Source organism: Dermacentor silvarum, chromosome 1, assembly GCF_013339745.2.
Source record: "Dermacentor silvarum isolate Dsil-2018 chromosome 1, BIME_Dsil_1.4, whole genome shotgun sequence".
NCBI lineage: Eukaryota > Metazoa > Arthropoda > Arachnida > Ixodida > Ixodidae > Dermacentor > Dermacentor silvarum.
Genome location: NC_051154.1, coordinates 173,678,973 through 173,701,109, shown reverse-complemented (window position 1 = coordinate 173,701,109; position 22,137 = coordinate 173,678,973). Strand labels below are relative to the sequence as shown.

Sequence of the window (22,137 nt, the reverse complement as noted above, 5' to 3'; positions counted from 1 at the left end):
CCTGGAGCCAGCACGCGAAGTCTCTCTAACCTTTCCGCTAGCCGCCTGGACGTCGATACCCCACGAGAGCTATCCAAACGGCGTGCGTTCAGAGCGCTCTGGCACAGTGCCGAGCGTGTCCGGTATTCTGGTAAACACAGGCAAGCTGGACGTTTTGACGAATGGGCAGAGGCGTAAACATGAGCAGCCTGCACTGGTGCAGCCACCTAGTGGTGTAGAGCTCAACCAGCCAAACACAGAGCTAACATTGCTGCAACAAAGTGTAAAACATTTTAAACATTTAAGAAGACAACATGTTCTCGATTACACTGCTGCCAAAAATTTACACCAGCAGCAAAGTAGAATACACTTGGTTACTGCTATAATAGCACAGTGTTTGTCTGGTTAAGTTGTCCGGATAAGCGGCCTGCAGGGCTCGCTCACTGACACGCAGCTCACGTCAACACAGAGAACGTTGTAAAACAAGCAGACGACACTTGCTGTGTGCCGGAAGTGCCTGAGTGTAGTTATAAATTGTCATTGTGTATTCTCTTTCTCTTACTTTTTTTTTCCTAGAAACAAATTAACCAATGTTCCAACTATTACTAACAACATTTGTTAACCATAATGTTGGAAAAATTATTGATGACTTGACCTGGGTAGCCAATCGGATGGCTCGCCCAACTAACGTCAATTGGGCAAACTATGTCAATTCTGAGGGGGCAGCTTTGCGTGACCAGAATGGCTGCAGTGTCTGCTTTGGCAGTGCTAAGGGACAGTGCATGCGGCAAAGACTTGCTGGAAATGCGCATACCTGACCTGCCCTCGGCCATGTCTCGGCAGAGTTTGATCAATGCTGACTCTGGATTCTGCAGTGGGGCTTGCATTGCTTACCCAGCACTATGAAGCTCGGGAGAGTGAGGATGACTCATCTCCCCACTCCATAGTTTTGGAGGGCCTAAAGTGCTGCAGAGGCCATCCAAATGGCCCGAGCAGCAGCTCTGTTCATGCATTCACATTCTTGAGAAGTTTCATTATGGGTGGTGAGTCATCATTTCTCATAGTGTAATGTTGCTATGGCGATATCTCAGCAGTGTCAAGAACCTCAAGAAAAGTTGGTATGGTTCCCAGCTACTTTGATTGCTTAGAGTACCAGTGTGAGAAGACAAAGGGGACTGAGTGGTTGCTAAACGCGATGAGGTGTAATTGAAAGCTGTGACATTGCAATAAAGCCAAAAGATATGGAAGAAGAAACACACAAGGTACATCTCAGGGCTTGAAACTACAATCTCCTGTCACGCATCCCAAAGCTGCCTCGCTCATCACAGACATCTCAACTATTTCGTGGCAAAAGAACAGCACTCAGTGTTTCCAAGTCATCTCCCTACCAAAAGCTGTCCGAGCCCAACACTGCTTAGCTTCGGTGATTTGACGAGAACTGGGATAATAAGCATGCCATGGCCAATGGCCAGAAGACAGCTCTTGAAGGGAATGTTTGATAGTTTGCTTGAATAATCTAGTATTTTGCTGTCGCAGTAGACATTTCTACCTATCACTGTAGTTGGAGAGAGCTTTTACATGACACAGACACAGCACGTAATAAAATTTCCACAAGGCAAAAAAAAAGGGATCTTTTAAATGCTTAGAGAGTGCTCTTGATCACCCAATGAAATCTACTATAAGTCTCGTAATAACTGAAAAGATTTACAGAATCAGTGCTGCAAGCAACTTGCAACACAAGGCCTGTAGGAGGATGCAACAGAGGTACCATGAAAAGACCTATAGCGCTTCTGCGCCATATGTAAAAACAGGAAAACATTTAGTGATGACTTCAGAGATAATGGCGAGTAAACCACAATTAATGCTTTACTGATAAGGCAACTTTCAAGGTACATAATATTTTTATGCAATACGCAGATTCATTTGTTAGTTTTTTGTCACTGCTTCAGGCACCCATTATTACTTCAAAGTAGCGGGTGGGTGAGAATGCTAAGTTTCAAACATGAATTGAATACTACACACTAACTATTTGTATTCGTATACGAAAAGGAAATATTCAGTATTTTTGGATATTCAAAGGTAACTACATATTTAGCAAATACGGACTGTTAAAGTCCGGTTACTGTTCTCCATCTGCTGAACAAAGTGTCTCAAATTATGAGGAGTGAGACAATAAGAGAAGTTTGCAATGCAGTGCAGAAGCCAAATTAGCAATGCAAGCTCTGTATTCGGTTTCGTTGCGGAAGCCTACAAGACAACATGCGATTTTTGCTTGTAGCCTGTCATTTAGTGTTTTGGCAGCCTAGTTATGTAGCAGTTTTTTCTTTTACACTACAATCTGTGAGGTTTTCCTTGCAATGGGCACTTTTACATGTGTCTACAGCACACAAGTCTTTCAGCAACATTTAAAAAAATTTTTCCGCAACTTCAGATTTTTTTTTTTTTTTTTTGCAGCGACCATTTATTTAGCCTTTTTGGTAAGCTAGTCATACAGCAGCCATAATTTCTTGGAAAGCTTGTTTGCAACCAGGCTGTAAAGTTGAGAGGATATCTGTGCAGTTTTTTAATGATAATTAGTGATCTTGTGTTTAAAACTGATCATTTGCATCTGATAGTCAGCCGTCCTTTTTGCACTAGTTACTGCATACATAGTACATAATTATACCGAAATAAATCTTCCTTCTTTAAATATATGCGCCTGCATTTGACTATTTGATATTGGATACTTACTATTAGTATTCGATTCGTTTTCAAAAAAGTTAATATTCACCCACCTCTACTTAAAAGGCAATACAGAAAGCTAGTGCATTTTAGTGCAGTCTTTTTTTTTTTGTGGTTTGTGGAAACATCAATAATATAGTATGTGCATTATTCAACGTTTATCTTCACGACTTAATTATTTGAAAGCTTGGCCAAGAATTAACTGTAATATATATATATATATATCCATCTATAGATTATTTCAAGGATTGTGCCTTCTTCGTGAGAATAAACCCCTAATAATTTGCTCCTACATGTAAAATAAATAAATAAATACTTTATTATAATAAGTAGTAGTAGTAGTAGTAGTAGTAGTAGTAGTAGTAGTAGTAGTAGTAGTAGTAGTAGTATAATAATAATAATAATATCATCATCATCTGCAAGAGGGGAAATTGTTGATAACAGCCAAGTAAAGTGCTGCAGTAACAGTTCAAAGACGTTTTCACATAATCATAAGCACAAGCTTTTTGAACTGTGACAGTTACATGCGGAAACCTCCTTAATTTTCAACTTAAATAGTACAAAGTTTAACATCTCACAGCACAAAACCATGCAGCTGAAGATCCCAACTTGCAGCTAAATTGTTTCCAAGAGCCTAGATGACGATATGTGTGTAGACAGAACAAAAGTCACTTACATTGTTGATGACAGTACGTTCCGAATGCCTTCTTTGATCATCAAAGAAGGACACATGTCGCTCAAGGCGTTTTTTACTGGCTTGCATATCTTCAGCGCAGTCTTGGCACTGGTTATGCTTTGACAAAGACAACTGTTTTGCACCATCAGAGTCTTGACGTCTGCGAATACAAACATCTTGCTGCTCTCCCAAAATAAATTTGCATGCCTTGCCAGTAGATGATTCATTGTTTTTGTGAGCTCCTCCAGAAGCAATGTTATCTTGATGTGTTATATGTTGCCTCTGTTTTGTTAATGAGTGCGAAGAAGCTCTCCTGTGCTGTTGATTTTGAGCTGCTGTGCTTGGGGAAATAAAACTCATATGCGGTGCATTTCTGGCAGCATGAAAGATGTCAGAAGAGACAGGCTGCGCTTCCAATTTCAGTGCAGCTCTTTTAACTATTCTCGATAACAACATAGGGCCAAGGTCCTTTGGAATACTAGGATCTTCATTTGAAGTAACATGTCTCAAAGGAGCGATAGGTGTACTGTGAGATCGTGGTCTGAATGCTGCAAGATCTGGTATGCGCTTTCTGGCAGCCACAACTCGCTGATTTCCAAATAAGTTGTGTTTTTGACTTTCCATTTCATAGGTGTATACTGATCTTTCTTTGATTTGGATCTTCTGAGTGACAGGTGTGCTGTGATCCTTCGACATGGATGCAACATCTGACATACGCTTTTTAGCTGATGCTGCGCCTTCATTCTCAAGTGAGCTGCGTTTTGGAACTTCCACATGATGTATCTTGGAGTGCCTGCTCTTCGATTCTTTTTCAGCAGACCTTTCTTCTTTCCCATGAAGATTTGCACTCTCATTTGTAGAAACTGTTCCATGTTGCCTCCCAAAAGTCGATACAGCTACACCATTTGTGTCACCTTCAAAGTCTAGTTTCTTTCTTGATCGCTCTTTTCCAAAAGAGCTTGATGTTCCCTTTGCAGCCAGATTTTCATTCTCTAATGGTTGTCGCTCAGCAATTATATTTAGCAGTGGCCTCTTTACTAGCTGAACCTCTCTTGAGCCTTCACTTATAAGTGAGTGTTCGTCATCAGTGCACAGTTCCTTGAAGAGTCCAATAGACTTGCAAGGCTGCAAGTTGGGTAACAGCTCAGATAAGGCCTTCCCAGATGACGGCAAGGGTCCCAATTTTAGCACAGAACGTGGAATTGGGTCTTCTTCTAGCTCACTCTCACATCCACTTCTCACTGCTTCCAATGTGTGTTGAATAACCTCCTCTCTGTCAGAGGATGATGTGGAGAATGATGGAGGGACTGCATCGAGTGCCAAACTTGGAGACATGCGAAGCAAGTCTGGTTTTGACTGTGCCAAAAGGCTTGCATGAGGGTCATTAACAGGGCTTCTTGTAGGCACAGTTTCAGCACTTGAGACACTGCAGGAGGAGCCTTTGCCAGCTTCAGTGTTATTAGGCTGTTCGGAAAAAAACAACAAAAAAAAACAAGGTTGACAATTAAATGTGAGACGCACATTTCACAGCAGACTTCTGAGCAACAAAGTTTCAGCTGTCTAATTTTAGGTGCAGGATTTTTCTTACGTAATACACATAAAATATTTTCCTAATCTGTCCCTTCTTACAGTCATGCAGGTCTGCAGGCCACAAGCTTGTGGTGTCGGCAAAAGAATTCTGGTATGAAAACTGTGTATGCAATTTTTTGTGATGTTACAAAAGTTTGACAGCACAGCGTTCTGTTATTCTGGAGGCTTCCATCCCTGATGTGTCAGGTGCCCACATAAGTTTGCAGACCAAGACAGAAAATTTGGATGTGTTGCGAAAAGTTTTGTCAAGGCATGGATATTTCCAGTCAAGTTTTCTCAAGGGTATGCCAATAGGTACCAACAGAAAGTAGGCATAGCCTGACATGTTGCCTGACACTTGGGCTTTGACACACTTTATATCAGACAGGTGACATACCTTCAAAATCTCCCCACATTTTATTAGCCAAATAGAAGGCTGAGTTGTTCTCTCGAGTTAACTCTTAAGTGGAAAGAACTGTGTGAATATTTCAGCACAATATGTATTGTTCACAAAAAAAGAAGCTGCATCAGAAAAAAATTGTTTACTAGTTTTCTGCACCTATTCATATCTATGAAATACACGGAGACCGGAATAAAAATTGAGGACTTTGTGATTTGAAGTCTGACAAATTAACCTTGTGCTGCTTACATTTATAAACTTACACTCAGCTGTGCAGTAAGCGTCTGTTAAAAAGAATGGTTTGATAGCCATCATAATATCATTTACATACGGAATTCAAATGCAACAAGGGCAACAACATGATACTGCACAACACGATCATCGGCACATGTAATACAAGTGTATAGTAAACTTTGTATGCTATAAATAGAATTGTACAATAAAGCACTGCAATACCTTGCACCCTTCATACAGTCCCAACATTGGAGCAACACATGGTGCATGCAAGCTCGCAAAATCCATGAAGTATCAAATTTATACTACTGCCCACAAAAGCTATCGGAGAACAGAATCCAAAAAAAGAAAAAAAAAAAGAAAAGCTGCAGCCAACACAGCCACACAAGAAGGAGCAGGTGCAGTGCACAGTTCACCCAGGGAACACCACTATGCCCTTATAAAATTCACGGTGAGTGTCGAAGCCACAAGGATGCGCCACTTTTTCATAAATTCCAAGCTCCCACAACTTTCGTGGTCAGGTGTACAATAGAACCACGCTGATACGATCCCATTTCATACAATTTCCCGGTACCAACGTTCGGGACTGAGAACATAAAAAAATGATCCAATACAGTTACACTTAATTTTTACCGATTATTACGTTCCCGAAATATGCAATCTTTCGGAGCCAACATTCACCACATCGTCAGATTGTGATAATATGATACGTATCCTGGCTGCAAGATCCCATCTGAACAAGAAAAGGCACGAGGCATGAGCAACAAAGAGCAGCAGCTGCTCACCCCTGCAGCTTCCCCCAAGTACTCGTCTGCTCGTGTCACATGAAAATGCTGGCACGTACTCAAGTTTCCTCTTCCGGTACTAGCAAATTTCTTTGCAGGTCGTTGCATTCTCAGCTATTGCCACCAACCCTAATGTGACAAGCATGTTCACCTATCTGTTCCACAGCGCGTGTGGCGTGGTGTCATTGGATGCGTACTACGTGCTCCTTCAATACTTTTTTTCTGGTCATGAAACTTACCCAAAAGTTTCATATAGGGACAGAAGGTGGCACCAGAGGCACTGGCGTACGTAGAAGGTGAACAATCTGCTATGCCAGATGGCCGGGCTGTGCGATCATGCAAATCTTTCACGAGGAAAGGCACCTCTCCAACATTTATTTCAGCATGTTCGTAGAGTGAACATGCAACGGGAACCTTAGGTAATTTATTGTGCGATGTGTTTGTGTTTAAATTACACACGGCACCGTTTTATGATTGATGTCAGCCCCTACCCCCTAGTAGCCTTCCTTGCACAAACTGTTTCGTTTGGCTGTCTCCATTTACACTTTGTCTAGTTAGTTGGATAAGTCATTTATATTTGGTTAGCTAGTTCAGTATGTTAGTTATTAGTGAATAATTTTGTTATTTCAATCAAGTAACTAAGTTAATCAGTTAGTTAGCTTTGTAGGTTTGCTTAGTTAATTAGTTTTGTTAGTTACTTTATTGATTTAGTTAGTTTAGTTGGTGTAATACTCAGTTATCTTTACGTAATTAGTTTATTGGTTGAGTTGGTTTTGTTACTGTAGTTTGTTCCATTACACTTATCAGTGGCGCACCGACGGGGGGGGGGGTCGGGGGTTGTACCCCCCCCCCCTGAGGCCGACTTCACCCCCCCCCTTTTGTTTAACCCCTTATCTTTCCTTGCGCATTTGAGTACTGCAACTAAGATGTAAGACGTGCAATCATCTGCACACTCACAAAAAGCGCGTTTTTTGACAATTTCCCATGAATAAATTGAAATTAGTGCTGTTTAGATGATATTGGCAAACTGTCAACCCCCCCCTGGGTGCACTACTGACACTTATTATTGAGTTTAGTTATTAATGTAGTTGTTAGATTAGTTAGAAAGTTAGGTTAGTTAGTTATTAATTTGATAATTAGTTTTTTTTTCAGAGCAATTACATAAGAGTGCAATGTGAACTTGCTCTGTAGTCGGTTTCTAATGATGCAGTAGTCCAAGTGTACGATTTGAATTATGAATTAAGCCACTGTTGCGAATGCAGTTGAACCTGAAAATGACACAAGGCGTTGTATTTGTTTCGAAATTATTCGCGTTTAAGTTTCTGAACACTGTACAGAAACAGGGCGGTGATTTGCACGTTGTGTCGACAATATTCACACGCTGATACAGGCAGTCGACCCTAGCGCCATTAATAGCGAGCAAATGCACAGAACGCCTGTGGCGTCCGTTCAGCGTCTGTTTCAGTCCACCTACTCGCACCAGCGCCGTGTCCACTGTGGGCGCTGTATCAAGCTCTCCCATAGCATTACGCGGAAGTTTCATGACCAAATAGAAAGTATTGAAAGACCCTGGCGAAACTCAAATGCACTGCCATTCCCTAATGCAAGACGCGAGGAGTGAGTGTCATGTTTCACTCTGGCAGCATCCTATTTTGGCGTTGCCCAATGCATTGATTTCGTTTCGGTTTCCTGTCGACGTCTTAAAACACTATGCAAAACGACAATGCACGTCTAGGGCCACTCAGGCCCTACCAACTTGAATCGCGTTGGCGTCTCATGCTACGTTTCGTGCAACGCTTCGCATTACGTAGATGTCGACTACAGTTGAGTCTGCCAAATTTTTTAGTGACTTCGGATTATACATTTCCCCGGTTAGTACGTTTTTTCTCACGTTTTTGAAAAAAAAAAAAAAAAACGTGTGAACAATGTTTTGGTGAGAATGCAGCGCTGTTGTAGAAGAAATGTAATCTAGCAAGAATTTCATTCATACTGGTATGGGTTACGCTTTCTAGGGCATAGACAGAGGAAGGCACACATCCGTGTGCCAGACAAACAGCAGCACTCTAGCAACTGATATTTATTGAAAACATACGTCTTCATATAAGTGCATCATCGAACAGCCACATGACGTTTCCTATTGCACTGACGAATTCAAGAAGAAAATTTCTTTACCTGACAGCACAATCAACGGTGTGCTGACACATTTCACGTTTTCGCTGATTATGGCTTTCGCCTCTATAATTTTCTGCGTACATTTATCTTTCTGGTAGCCGATTATGTGGCAGTTTGAAAATAGTGGAGAGCAACCACAGTCGTTGGAATGCGCGGCCAGGTGCCCATCTCTGTACCATACAATGTTTTGTTTGTTCTCTCTTAGGCGATCATTTACACAGCGGCCCGTCTTTCCGTATATGCATAAGGTCTCGTATGGGCTGAAGAAAGTAGCCAGTCAGGTCGGCGTGAAGGTGTCTTTTTCAGCACCTGAAAAGCTAAGCCGCCTGTGTAAGCTCACAGATCCCTTCAGCGAAAAGCCGAGTGCCAGAACAAGCACCACAACCCTTTTGTTCCCTGCACAGAAGGAGTTGTGTACAGAATACCGCTGACATGTGGTGGAAAATACATTGGCCAGACGGGACAGTGTGTAAATGATTGCCTAAGAGAGCCCAAACAAAACGTTGCACAGTACAGAGATGGGCACCTGTCCATACACTGCAATGACTGTGGTTGCTCACTACTGTTTTCAAACTGCCGCATAATCAGCTACCACAAAGATACATGTACGGGGGAAATTATAGAGGCAAAGCCATTATCAGCAAAGGGACAAAATGTGTCCGTAAAATGTGTCAGTACACCGTCAATTGTGTTGTCAGATAAAGAAACATTCTTGCTCTGCTAAATTTCCTTTTCGTGTGTTCTAATGTCCTTTATTTCACCTCGTGGCGAAGCCCCGTCAAGCGTAATGGCCTTTAGCTTCGCTTCGTTTTTCTGCATGTATCTACAGCAATAAATAAACCGCTCATTTATTTATCAGTGCAATAGGAAGTGTCACATGGTCATTCGATAATCTATATATAAGAAGATGGAAATTTTCAATAAATATCAGTTGCTAGAGCGCTCTCGTTTGTCTATCTGTGTGCCTTCCTGTGTCCATGTCTTAGAAAGCACAACCCATACCAGTGTGTAATTCCAACTCGTCAAAGAAAGAGCTCTTTGATTGATTCAGCCAAGTTGGATCATGGCTAACTGGTGAGAATGCAGCTATAAACCAACATGCCCAAATTAAAGTACTGCTTGAACGCATTTCTTCTACAGCGTTTGTCCCGTGTACTGTTTTCTTTGTCCCTGTCCCTTTTGTAAGACAGGGACATCGCCAACTGGTGTTCTCACCAGTTGACGATGAAGCAACTTGCCTAAACAAAGTCTTGCTTGTACATGGCAAATAGGAATTGTAAGTGTGTATCCTAGCAAGCACAAATTACCTCTGTTCATGGCTTATCGCTTTAATTTTCAGCACTCAGCCCTGCACATATTTGTACGGCACATGTCCCTGCACATGGTGCCCAGCTGTCACACTATGTAGTAGTGTCACATCTAAGCAACCTATATTGGCGATCAGAAAGTTGAACTAAATTGAATTCTGGGGTTTTACGTGCCAAAACCACAATTTGATTATGAGGCACGCCGTAGTGGGGAACTCTGGATTAATTTTGACCACCAGGAGATCTTTCACGGCACACAACGTTTTTGCGTTTCGCCCCCATCGAAATGCGGCCGCTGCGACTGGGATTTCATCTCGTGACCTTGTGCTTAACAGAGCAACACCATAGCCACTAAGCCACCGCGGCGGGTGATTAGAAAGTTATCTTGCAAAGAAATTATATACTAGGTGGTATCAAAGTTTTGAGACTGGCTCTGTTTTGAAAAAAGTAATTTATTTGTGGGAATTAAAACACAGTCACCTTTGAAATAGTCCCCTTGCGCAGCAATACAGCGCTTCCAGTGTTCCTGCCACATTGCACATATTTACTGGAAGTATTCTTTCCTGTATGAGTCAAGTGCCTTCTGTAATTCATGCTTGATTTCTGTAATGGTGTCAAAACAGCAACCTCTGAGCTGGGTTTTTTTTATTTTGGGAAGAGATTGAAATAAGCAGGAGCCAAATCTGACGAGTAGGGTGAATGTAGACGAGAAACTATATTGTTTCCGGTGAGAAAATAGCGTGTGCAGAATGATCTGTGATGGGGTGCACTGCCGTCACGCAGCATCCCGCCCCTCGTGCACCCTAGATTGGGCTGGTTTTGCCGTAACATCTCACATCACAAGCCTTAAAATTTGGCAGTAAAACTCGCTCTTCATAGTCTGGCCATTCGGGATGAATTCCTGACGCACAATACCGTGAATGTCGAAAAAGGCATTGAGCATGCACTTAGTCAAACAGCAGACATGCGCAGCCTTTTTTCAGTTGTGGAGATGTTGGGCTTTTCCACAGCGACGACTGTTGCTTCGTCTCAAGGTTGTACCCGTACACCTAAGTTTCGACCCTAGTGATTATCCTCAGCATGAAAGACAGGTCATTTGTCAGGTTTCAGTCACGCTTATTTCACCCTGTTCCCGAAATTAAAAACTTAGCTCAGAGGTCGCCGTTTTGACATGATTACTGATATAAAGCAAGAATCACAGAAGGTGCTTTACTCGCAGTACAGGAAAGAAATATTTCCAGTAAATATCTGGAAAGCGGCAGGAACACAGGAAGCGCTGTATTGCTGCGCATGGGGAATATTTCGAAGGTGACAGTGTTTGAGTACACATAAATAACTTTGTTCAAAACAGAGCAAGCCTTGAAATTTTTTCATATCACCTAGTATACCAGATAGAAAACACAAGATAGAGCAGCACTAATACTATAGAGTTTTAGTATAGCGGAAAACAGCAAACGCAAGGATTTAGCGTTAGCGTTGCGAGCTGCAAACTGCGCATGCGCAGAACGTAAACGTAGCCAGAACTCTTACATATGTGTGCTCGCTAACGCACGCAAGGGATTCCGTACGTAGGGCAAGATGGTGGCGCCTGTTGAAGTGAGAACCGTCCACTTCGCATCTATCGAGTCGTCGGCCCGCACTGTTCGGCTCATTCGTTCCCCAGTAGTGCTCATGTTTGATTTAGATTTGTGTGATGATGCTTCAACAGCAGCTTATAGGTGACAAATGGGCGTTGTTTTCGATATACGTTCTCGATTACCGGTGGAGTAGGCTTACGAGAGGGTTTGCTCATGTTTGCTGTATCCGCCTTGAGATGGCGCCCAAGTGTATTTGTGTTAGCGGTAGCGTTTTGCTCCGTTCCGCTATTCTAAAACCCAACCTTGTACCGTGCAGTGCAGCCTTTCTTTGCGTTAGCGTTGCGATGCGCGCTAACGCTAACGTAAGCGTTTTCCGCTATACTAGAACTCCCTACTACTTCTCAGGTCATTCTTTGCTATTTAATAGAGCTATGTTAAGTGTGTTAAAATAATCACTAGTACTCCTCATTCGCTTGGCTGTATTCAAAGGTCAGAATTTTCATTGCATAGTCGAACTTAAATATAATGAAGTCTAACTTGCAACGAAAAACTTAGTTAAATTGCGAAAATTCGAAGTTTTTATATTTCCCCTGTAAAAATTACTGCACGTTTTTTTAGATAGGTGCTTGTGGATGGCATCTTGTCAGAAGTCTTCCCCCCCCCCCCCCCCATGTAAAGAAACCAGCAGGAAACCCAACTAATGTACACAGAATCAGAAGCATTGGTGTGTGGTAGCAATTGCATTACGAGCCCAACCTCTGTGAGTTCAATACACGTGCATGTGTATCATAATGAGTATCGTAATCATCATACAATGCCATTTTGTAGGTTTACAGAGTGTAGCGAGTTGTGAGGCTAAGCTCACCTATGCCGTATTTACTCACATAATGAATGCACTCCTCACTTTTCCAATCAATCAAGAAGTGTGTGTGTGTGTGTGTGTGTGTGTGTGTGTGTGTGTGTGTGTGTGTGTGTGTGTGTGTGTGTGTGTGTGTGTGTGTGTGTGTGTGTGTGTGTTAGAGACACGGTATGATTCAGCGTTTGATATGGCGTCCGGCGGGTACGATTGTATCGGACGCCGTATCGTACCGGTTGTCTTCTACTTTTATTGCAACAGCAATTAATGGTCACTCCAGGTGCATTTTCGCCTTCGGCGCCAACGATCGCGCCTCAATCTTCCGTATTCGAGGGAGGAAACTCGCCGTATACCGTCGCGCGCATGGCGCCGGGGGGGGGGGGGGGGGGGGGGGGGACCTACTGGGGACGATGACAGCTTGAAATACGATTTGTCACTTTCGTTGTATCGCAGGCCGATACATATTACGAAAAGTCAAATTCTACATAATTTGGCCATTATCGGAATCGTACCGCGCTCTGTGATTGTCAAAAGCTTTTTTTTTTTTCTCTTTTTTTTTTTTTTTAATTCCCTCCTGCTTGGGTAAGCGGTTCGTGCACCCCCCGCGTTCCATCTCAAACAGCAAGGTCGCAATTGTAAAACGAAAGAGGAAACTAGTCGCTAGCAACCACGACCTACTGAACTACAGACCTGCACTAGAGTTACAGTGTACTAGAATATTTTGAGTGGCGCGACCGGCGGCCGTGGAGAGGGCCTTTTCGTGCGGAAAAGTAGCGGCGGCGCTGTAGTCGACCACTCTTGAAAGCGTCGTCCGGCCTCGCAGGCGGCTGCTTGCCGGTGCGTTTGCAGGAACGGAGAGTTTCCACGAAAGGAACGTAGAAATTAATGTGTCATCGCAACTGAGCTACATTACTGTCCCGGCTACAATTAACCTGCGCCGGGCGAGCACCTGGCATGATCGGGGAGTTTTTTTTTTCTTTCTTTCTTTTTTTGTTTTTAACGCGCAAAATGATTGGTGAAGCACGACAATAACCTTATTCTAGAAAACGTATTATTAACCTGCTGCTTGGAAATTGCATCAAACGTCGCTATTGGAGAGATCAATGGCCGTCATTCATTTTATTGCCTGCTTAATTATAAAATTTCCTGTACGAGACGCATTCTAATGAGCACAGCGGAGTGTGTGAGCAGTATTGCAATAACTGTATTGTGCAGTGGTAGTGACGGTCGAGAACACAGCAGCAAAACCGTGAATGGCAAAACTAACTCTTCAGTGGGCGAACCTGTGCCCAGGAAAACCGGCTACACTCAAAGTACAACGATAGCGGCGAACACCGTTGAAAATCTGATCAGCGGGTCGAGCGCGTCGGCTTTTATACTTCTCTCTTTCTCTACGCATGACTCATCGAAGGTTCCAGAGTAATCGCTGGTGCCAGCGTGTCTTCCAGAAAATACTACACAATTCGCGTCGCGCATACATGCAATCAGATTACGCAAGGTTCGGTGACAACAGACAGAGGATAGAACCATCGATAACATTCGAGAAACTTACGATACATGCATCCTGCACGGAGCGATAACATTTGTTAGACAGTGAAACGTAGTCACCCGAGAAAAATAAACGAGTACACGTTTTAGTATAAAATTTTTCGTTTAGTCGCAATTCTGCCAAAGGCTATTGGTAGATATTGTCTGTAATCAGAATCCTTATTCGAACTGCAAGAAGCTTACACCTACCTCCTTTTCACAAACCGACGTTTGAGCAGCGCCATTGGCCGACACGGGCGACGTCTAGCGTCACCGCCATTTTGGACTGTGCGCCTTGCGAGAGCAGGCCGGCCGGACTTCGGTTGTGTGATCTTCGCCGCGCATTATTTCGATTGTTTTTTCCGCTTCGCTTGTCTTGTGCCGCTTGACTTGTTACATGTGTCACGTGCTCGCGTGAGCGCTCAGTGTAGTGTGCCATGGCAACAGCAAGCCCAGCCAGTGGATGTGGTGTTTCTTCGTCGGTAGCGGCGGCAGCCGCGTCTGCTTCGTCGAGACCTGGCGTGCTAATCAGCGGTATATTTCATTGTTATTGCTGGGCACATGTGACCGTATTGTGGATTGAATCTGATCACCATTACGTTTCGCGATTCAGGGTTGCCTCATTTAGCAAAAGCAGGCGGGCAATGCTTATAGAACTAGGCGCCGGCAGCCCGACGACGCGTGTCAGTGGTTGGTAGAGATGCGGTGGTTACTCCATACGCTTCCGACGCAACTGAACAGCTCAATCATGCAAAATTTATTGGATCTGGTGCGGTGCAGGGTGCTTAATTATAACCAAATGTCAAAGCATAAAGCGTGGCGATCGAGCAGCGCGGTACCTGCAGCGAACCAACGCGCGGCAGTGATCACAGATGCCAGCGCGACTGATACAGCCCAGGTGCTAGATTTTTATTCTTAGTATTTATTTATTTACTTATACATACTGTCAATCCCAATAGGGATTATAACAGGACTTGTTATAAAGATATATTTGTTTACATATATTTTACGTTTGTTTACCTGGGATGGCTTTTCTTTCGAATGTCTGAATTTGGAACAAGCTTTGCTCACGGTGAACCTTAACGTAGATCATGCGCGAAGTTTGTATTGAAGATATCGCGTACGGCAAGAATTGTTCGTGTGCGCTGTCTCTGAAGCGAAATAAGTCAATAATATTGCAGCGTTAGGGCCATCTCTGCTCTTTCTCTTGTTTCCCTTACACTGTCTCACTGTGCTATGTTCATAATAAAGTAATGTCGAGTCTTAACAATTGTCGAATAAATACATATGCATTTGACTGTAAACCACTACTGACCGTGAGTGAAAAGCGCTTAGTGGTCAGCGAAGCAGTCTCTGCACGCACGTAACAATTTCACTTGATCGACTGCGCGAATTTTTTTTCGTTACTGTTATTCCTGCAAGCATGATGCTATTGTCCGCATACCCATGCGAATATCGTTTTTTACGTTCTTACTTGCGCGGGCTCATTTAGCGCATTTCTACGCCACGCACAGTTAGCGTATTACGGTTCCCGAACTCGAACACTGGCGCTAGGCCGCACTGATGAGGTTGACACGTTCGTTTTTGCATTCTCTTGCTGCCCAAGCACATAGACAACGCTCAAAGATGGGTGAGCTCGATGCAGCACCACACTGTTGAAGTTAATTACCTTTATGGGCAGGGCCGCGTAGGGTGCGTGTGAACGCAGAGACAATGTTTTGGTGGACACAGGGTCTGCATACATCTTCCATAGGACACGATGTTTCCAGATCGTTGCGAAGTGTATTTACCGAGTAGTTCTGTCGCAGAGTGCTCCAATTTGTCTTATACCGATGTCACACGGCCACTTTTGATAGCGATCGAGACCGATCTGGATCGGAATGTTCGACCGCGATTGGCTCCCTTCCGCAGATTGAGCAAAGAATCCAATCGCGACCAAGAAATTCGACCCATATCGGGCTCGATCACGATCAAAAGTGCGCCGTGTGACCCCCGTATTAGGCACTGGAATGAAGTCGTGTTTGAAAGAATAACAAATGTAGCCTCTGCCACTACATACGAGAAAATATTGCATCGAAGAGCTTACAATTCTCGCAACCTGTTGGGAAATGTGCCGAAAAGAGTACCAAAATGCGTTATTTTACTGATGTGTGCACTGGTTCACATTAGACTGAAATGCCAAGTCCTCAGGTGATGCAGGAAACCGGCGAAGCGCGAACATACCACATCGCGGCAGTGGTCTCGCGGAGTGCTGTGTTGTGGACACACTTAGTCCCTAAAATCGTTATTTTCCGCTGCTTGTTTGTGCACCCATAAACTGCACAGTGCTAGCCTGTAGCCTTTTGATGAGTATATATGCCATTATTTACGAGCGTAAGTCATTCGTGACAAAAATAAACGGAAACATCGAAGGAAAGCTACCACTCCGCAATACAAGCGCAAGGCAAGCTCACAGTCCAGACCGAACAGGCAACACTGATACATACGCTCCACGCCAGACAGTCGGGAGCGCCCTCGTGAAAACGTCTATACCTAAATGCATGCGAAAAAAAAAAATAGCAATTTGCTCGGCATCCACGTATATTGCACCGTTCTTGATGGGGTTTGTTGCCTATTGAAAGAAAACTTTCAAATGATCAAAGTGTAGGACGCAGAATGTTTATAAACGCTGTCAATCTTTTTCATACAAATATTGTTAAACTAAAACAAAAGGGAAACATCAAATTTAACTAAGTACTAAACAAAAATGTCCCAAATTTTTAAACTGCCATCATCTACTTGGATATCCGCAGTGCGCAAAATTGATGTATTATACACTGCTCTGACAGACACCCATAATTTCTTAGCAGGAATTTTACAAAATGTTCGTAAACATTGTAAATATTTCTTCTAGGCTGTACATTGATATATAACATTTTTCCACTCGAGATGCTCTAACAGATGCAGTTCACACAACTGCGACATCTGTTTTGAAAGCAGATTTACAGATTTCTAAGCTTCGTTCCGTTTTTTCTTTAACGCTCTCTCCTTCGTGGGTTTCCGTAAAGAGTACAGTGTCTGAAATCATAATTCTGCTGCACACAGTTGCTTTAAATCAGTATTCTCTCTTCAATGCAACAAATTTCGCCGTCATTATCAGACGCGAACTGACGCCGTTTCGTGAGTGATCGCGGTACCGGTGTTTTATTGGTTAGATATCAAGGCACATTCGGCAAAATAGTCGGCACCGCGTCAGGTCGAAGAATTGGTTTCATCCTTGGCACTCGAACTTCTGTTCCGTTATGTGCCCGTAGTCTCTCACGATGAAATGAGGCTCAAAGTGAAGCTCGGACACAGTGCAATCAGTGCCGACGAGCTTATTAAGTGTGCACCCATTTCTCTCCCACGCTAAAGCCCCTATATATAAAAAGTATCGCCTACCACTTCCCTCCTCCTCCGTTCCACTATCGCGCTCAGAGCGGCCAGCGCGATCAAGGCGAGATAACGACAGTGGTGCCGCCTACGTCGGGCCTGCCGTGGCAGACGACAGCTAACGCGCTACCAGAGGAAATCCGCGGAAAACTTCGATCGCGCCCTGCGGAAAATTCTTGAGGCGCGATTTTGCTTCGTCAGTCAATAACTGGCCTTAATGATGCCGTTTTGGAAGTAGCAAAGCGACGATGCCAGTCGGCGCAAATACCAAGTGTGCAGCAAGCGTTTGCGCTCGCCGGATGGTAAAGAAAAAAAGTATTATGCGCTCGTCTTATCAGTTGCGGCAACTGAAGGCGCGACAGCATGCCATCACAACGAAGTTCTTGTCCCTAACACGTTTGATCAGTTTGTGCGTACAGCACTTTCGTCGCACAGGCCCGAGAATGGCGGTCGGAGCGCGCTGGAAAGAAAAAAAATATACAAAAGCGCAACGCGTGCTTCCACGTGACATGGATTGGCCAATGGGGGATAAGTGGTTCTTGAGGGAAAGGGAAAGGTTGGCGCTATCTTCTGCAGCCCTTGAGGGAGCACGGCTCAGCGCCAACCAATGGGGGAGCGGAGGAGGCTGGGGCGAAAGGAGGCGGCGAGGAGGAAACGCCGGGGTGAGCGCGGTGGCGGCAAGATCTAATAATGGCGCTACGTTTTATATATAGGGGCTTTATCCCACGCAAGTGGTCGCTCTCTATCTCTGGGAGCTTTAAAAAGCGATACCTTGCGGCGTACCCAGTACCGAGCGTAGCCAGCCTTGCACCCAGGTGCATAACAGTGATTTAAACGCTGCTTCCCCCCCCCTTTTTTTATTGCGATAGCAATTATATGGACACTTCAACCGGATTTCTACCGTCGCCGTAGCCGTCGCCGTGAGGTTCCGTATAGATAAAATCTTCACCGCGCGCCGTATGCCCGAGCGCAAGCGTGCTGGGACGCACGCACTCAATCCCCCACGCGCAAGCAACGAAGCGGGAAGCCAGCGCCGGAGGAAGCGGGGGGGGGGAGCACTTCTACTGTGCCAACAACCGCGCTCGTCGCTCGGCCGCACGGTCTCTTATCTCTCCCGCGCGCAAGCAAGGAAGCGGGAAGCCAGCGCCGGAGGAAGCGGGGGGGGGGGGGGGGGGGGGCGCACTTTTCTTTTGCCAACAACCGCGCTCGTCGCTCGCCGCACCGTCTCTTATCTCCACACGGCTCTGACCTTTATGAGCCGTGCATTCGCGGCTCAGTTCCTGTTGAAGCGATAGACCGCACGTACCTTCGCCCGCAGCGGCGTATGCTTGCTGCCAGCGTTTTGACAGTCGTTGTCTGCAGTCATTCAGTGTGATCTCTTCATGTTTGTTTGTGCGCGCTCACACCACGCTTGTTCATTCAGTTAGTAATAGTCGGGTCACATTTTCCAACGCACGCTACACATGTAATGCTGCCCGGATCGGCAGTGCAGCGCTACAGGTGTGTCCCTTCGCACGCGCGCTGCCCACGGGAAGCGCTTCTCATCAACACCACCGTTTCACACGCGCCTTCTCGTGGTCATCGAGTCTCTCTTCATGTCGGTCTACTTACGCCGCAGCACACCTGCTTACTTAATCAGCTCATGTTTACTACAATTCATATTGTTACCAAAGCCGCTCACCTTACTTCGTATGACATTGCTGTGTTGCTATCGCATTCATTGCTTCGCCGTTAGGGCGAAACTGTGACATTTTTTTAGTCACAAATGTGCGACAGAGCTCACACGCGCGCACGCACACATCAATCACAGGCCGGAGCGCGCCAACTTGCTTCAAGAGTGGGCGACGCCAGCGCCACCGCTACTTTCTCCAAAAAAAGGGGACGCTGGTATGCAAGGCGCGCCGGCTTCGGTCGCGCCACTCAATAGTTCTATAGTACACTCTACCTGCACAGAGCCGCTATTCTGGACATTCCGCCATTTTCTTCGAGGCGTGACGTAGGCGCGACGCTTACAAAATGGCGCTGATGGCCCCGTTTTGCTTTCGTAACGTGACGCAAATTTGACGTTTCGCCTAAGAAACTGTAATGTACGCATTAAACCTAGCATTCTTGATAAAGCAAAACAGTTTTCCTCCCCAGTAAAAATAAAGCAGCTAGCTCAAAGCGTACGATTATCCCATCCAAATCGTTTCTCGCTTCCGTCGTCTGCATGCGCACAAGCGTCGTCTGCTTCATTAGCTAGGATGCGTGTCCTCGGGAAACGGAATGAGTCATCGTATATTGGCGCCCACGCGCTTGCTTTCTAGCTTGAGACAACATACGCGACCTGCCAGTGGTGATCAGCGCACGCTCTAGGCCGCGTTATCGCTATCTCGTGATCCGCAAGTGACTGAGCCAGACTCGTCTGGCTGAGAAGCGGCCGAATATCATCGATAGCGTTGCGCGCGCCACAGGTATCCGCTTGCACGACGCAAGCGCCGGCACTGCCATCTCTTGTTCACTTCGCTGCTTACTCGCACCGCGAGAGGAAACTTCAAGACGCCGCCTTGCGTACATTTATTTTTATAAATTAAAAAGTCGCCATTGTCATAGCCTTTGATTACGCGAAAAGACATTAATATTGATTACAATACAAACGCAGTGGCGAAAAGTGCAAAAAGTCGCAAGAAGTTTGCTAGTTTCAACCAATATTATTTCAAATAAACGTGTTTTTAATAAAAATGATGGTTCAAAACACAAATGCCAACACCACCCGAGAGCGATGCAAATGCTATGAGCACGCGTTGTGAACAAAAGATTTTCATCGCCCCAAATGACAGGGGAAATGCGGCGATACGCATGCCTCTCCACTGTCATTGCATATGGCCGCTCATTACCATAATTCGCGTGGCTCGTCGCACCACAAATTATGGCGGAAAATCTCTGCAATGGCGGCCGAGCGCAACGTCACGCAACGTCAAATTGACGTTTATGAAACAGCCCTTCCTGTGACGCTCTTCACAGGATATTCCTTCAGCCAATCAGCAAGCTGACATGCCGGCTATCTCGGGACGCCACCACATATTCGCGAAATTGCAGATGCATTGCACGAGCTTCTGCACGCTACCGTCCACTTTCTTTTTAAGCGCTAAAGTCGCAATAGAGGTGCCAAGGACCACAAAAAAGTATTAGTCGATAAAGTTTGCAGCTCCACGTCACGTTTCATCATTCTGACGAAAACGCAAAATTGCATTTAGCAAAACTTCCGTTTCCCGGCACAAATTTCAAAACACGTGACCTCCGGACAGCCAATGAGACAGCCAAGATGGCGGATAATGGCTGCCGTGCAGCCGCCATGCGTGTCCAGACACGGCCGGGCTCGACTGGCGCGTGCGCTCGCTTCTTACGGCCTTCGCATCGGGGCTAGTTCATGCCTATCGCCGCTGCTTGGAGGGGGGCGCTGCGACCCCACCCTCTTGCTCAGCTGCTCCCAGCCGATCTGTGCAGCGCGCGCAACGCTGGAAGATTGGGTCGGGCGCGCTTCTTACCTCACCGTGCATTCAAGAACAAGTCGCCTAATTGTAGAGGACTCGTAAATGGTTCATCTAGGCTTCTTATAAATGGATGCAGTGTAACTGTATTAATACATCGAGCTTCTTTAAATTCACTGGGGCTGCATGCGCCGGGAGAACAACTCTGCGCCATCAAATGCATTTTTAGGAATGAAAATAAATATTTATTGCTCGTATGCACTTCTCGACGAGAGGGTCACGGTAGAGGGTCACGATGGCACGCCGCCCTGCGCAGCTCCCAACTCGACGACCAACTCTGGGCTACCCAGCAAGCCTGCGAGGCGGCGAAGAGGCAAGACCTCGATGTCCCCACGTGGGAGGCCTAGGCCCAGCCAGCTAAACTGCTGGTTTAAATAAAAGTTTGTTCCTCCTCCTCCTCGTATGCACTTACAATGGTTGCCATACTTTCAGGCGAAAACTTGCGGGCACAGTATCTCAAAAATGTCTTAATTCACAATTACAATCTAAAGTGTTTTCTTGGCGACTTGTGTACATAGGCTTGCCGTTTTCTTCAGTCAGTTGGTTTGACTGATTTACAAGGAGTATTCTCAGAAACTTCTCGGTAATTAGATTTGCGGATCGTATCGCATGACTGTCGTCAACACCTTCAGGGCAGCTCAAGATGGGAGCGCGTTGTAAATAGGGCTGCACTGCTCTTTCGAGTACTTCTAGTACATTCCTGCGTGGCAGCTGTTCGGAGGCTTTATCGCAAAAAAAAAACCGCTATTATTTATTTATATTTATTTTATAAATACTGCAATCACCATGCGGTGATATTAGCAGGGTGGTACAAGCATAATGAATACATTGGTATGTGCAGAAAATGCACACGTTAATAAAGAAAACTGTTATTTGAATAAATACAAAGCGTACAGGTTGGGCACACGCAACGTTACTCTAAAGAAGTAAAACACTGTCACTGCAAACATGGCACAAACAAAATAATGTCATTGTAAACATGATAAAAAAGAAGTTAATGTTGGCGCAGAGACGACGTCATTTTTTTAGCTGGTTCCAATCCACTACTGTGCGCGGAAAAAAAGAATACTTAAAAGAGTTGCTGCGTGAGGAAAAAGGAGTTATAGTGAAATTATGTATTTGCCGAGTAGCGCATCCGGAGGAGAAGGCTACGATTTTTGTTTTGTCCATCTTATAATTCCCCTTTATTAGTTGATGCTATCTTGTCCAAAAGCGCTAGAAACTCGGGCTAGAAACTCATTGCTTGGGAACTGGTGAAAATTAACACCAGGTGTTTTCCCGGAACGGGACTTGCAATACGGAAGACAACAATACACCATCACACAACAGTTATATACCGATGTGTAATGAACGGCGCCAAGTCTTGGCTGTGCCGGCGCGTACTAAGGCTGTT

The 22,137-nt window shown here is 44.9% G+C and overlaps 1 protein-coding gene across 5 annotated transcripts in view; it reads right to left on the bottom strand.

Moving 5' to 3' along the window:
• LOC119436403 (uncharacterized) overlaps positions 1-22,137 on the bottom strand; it is a 133,983-nt gene that overhangs the window by 29,888 nt on the left and 81,958 nt on the right. For all 5 annotated transcript variants that reach the window (XM_049657535.1, XM_037703242.2, XM_049657530.1 and 2 more), the window contains exon 3: positions 3,377-4,840. In XM_049657535.1, coding sequence (XP_049513492.1) covers positions 3,377-4,840 — 1,464 coding nt within the window. The remainder of the gene's footprint in view (positions 1-3,376; positions 4,841-22,137) is intronic.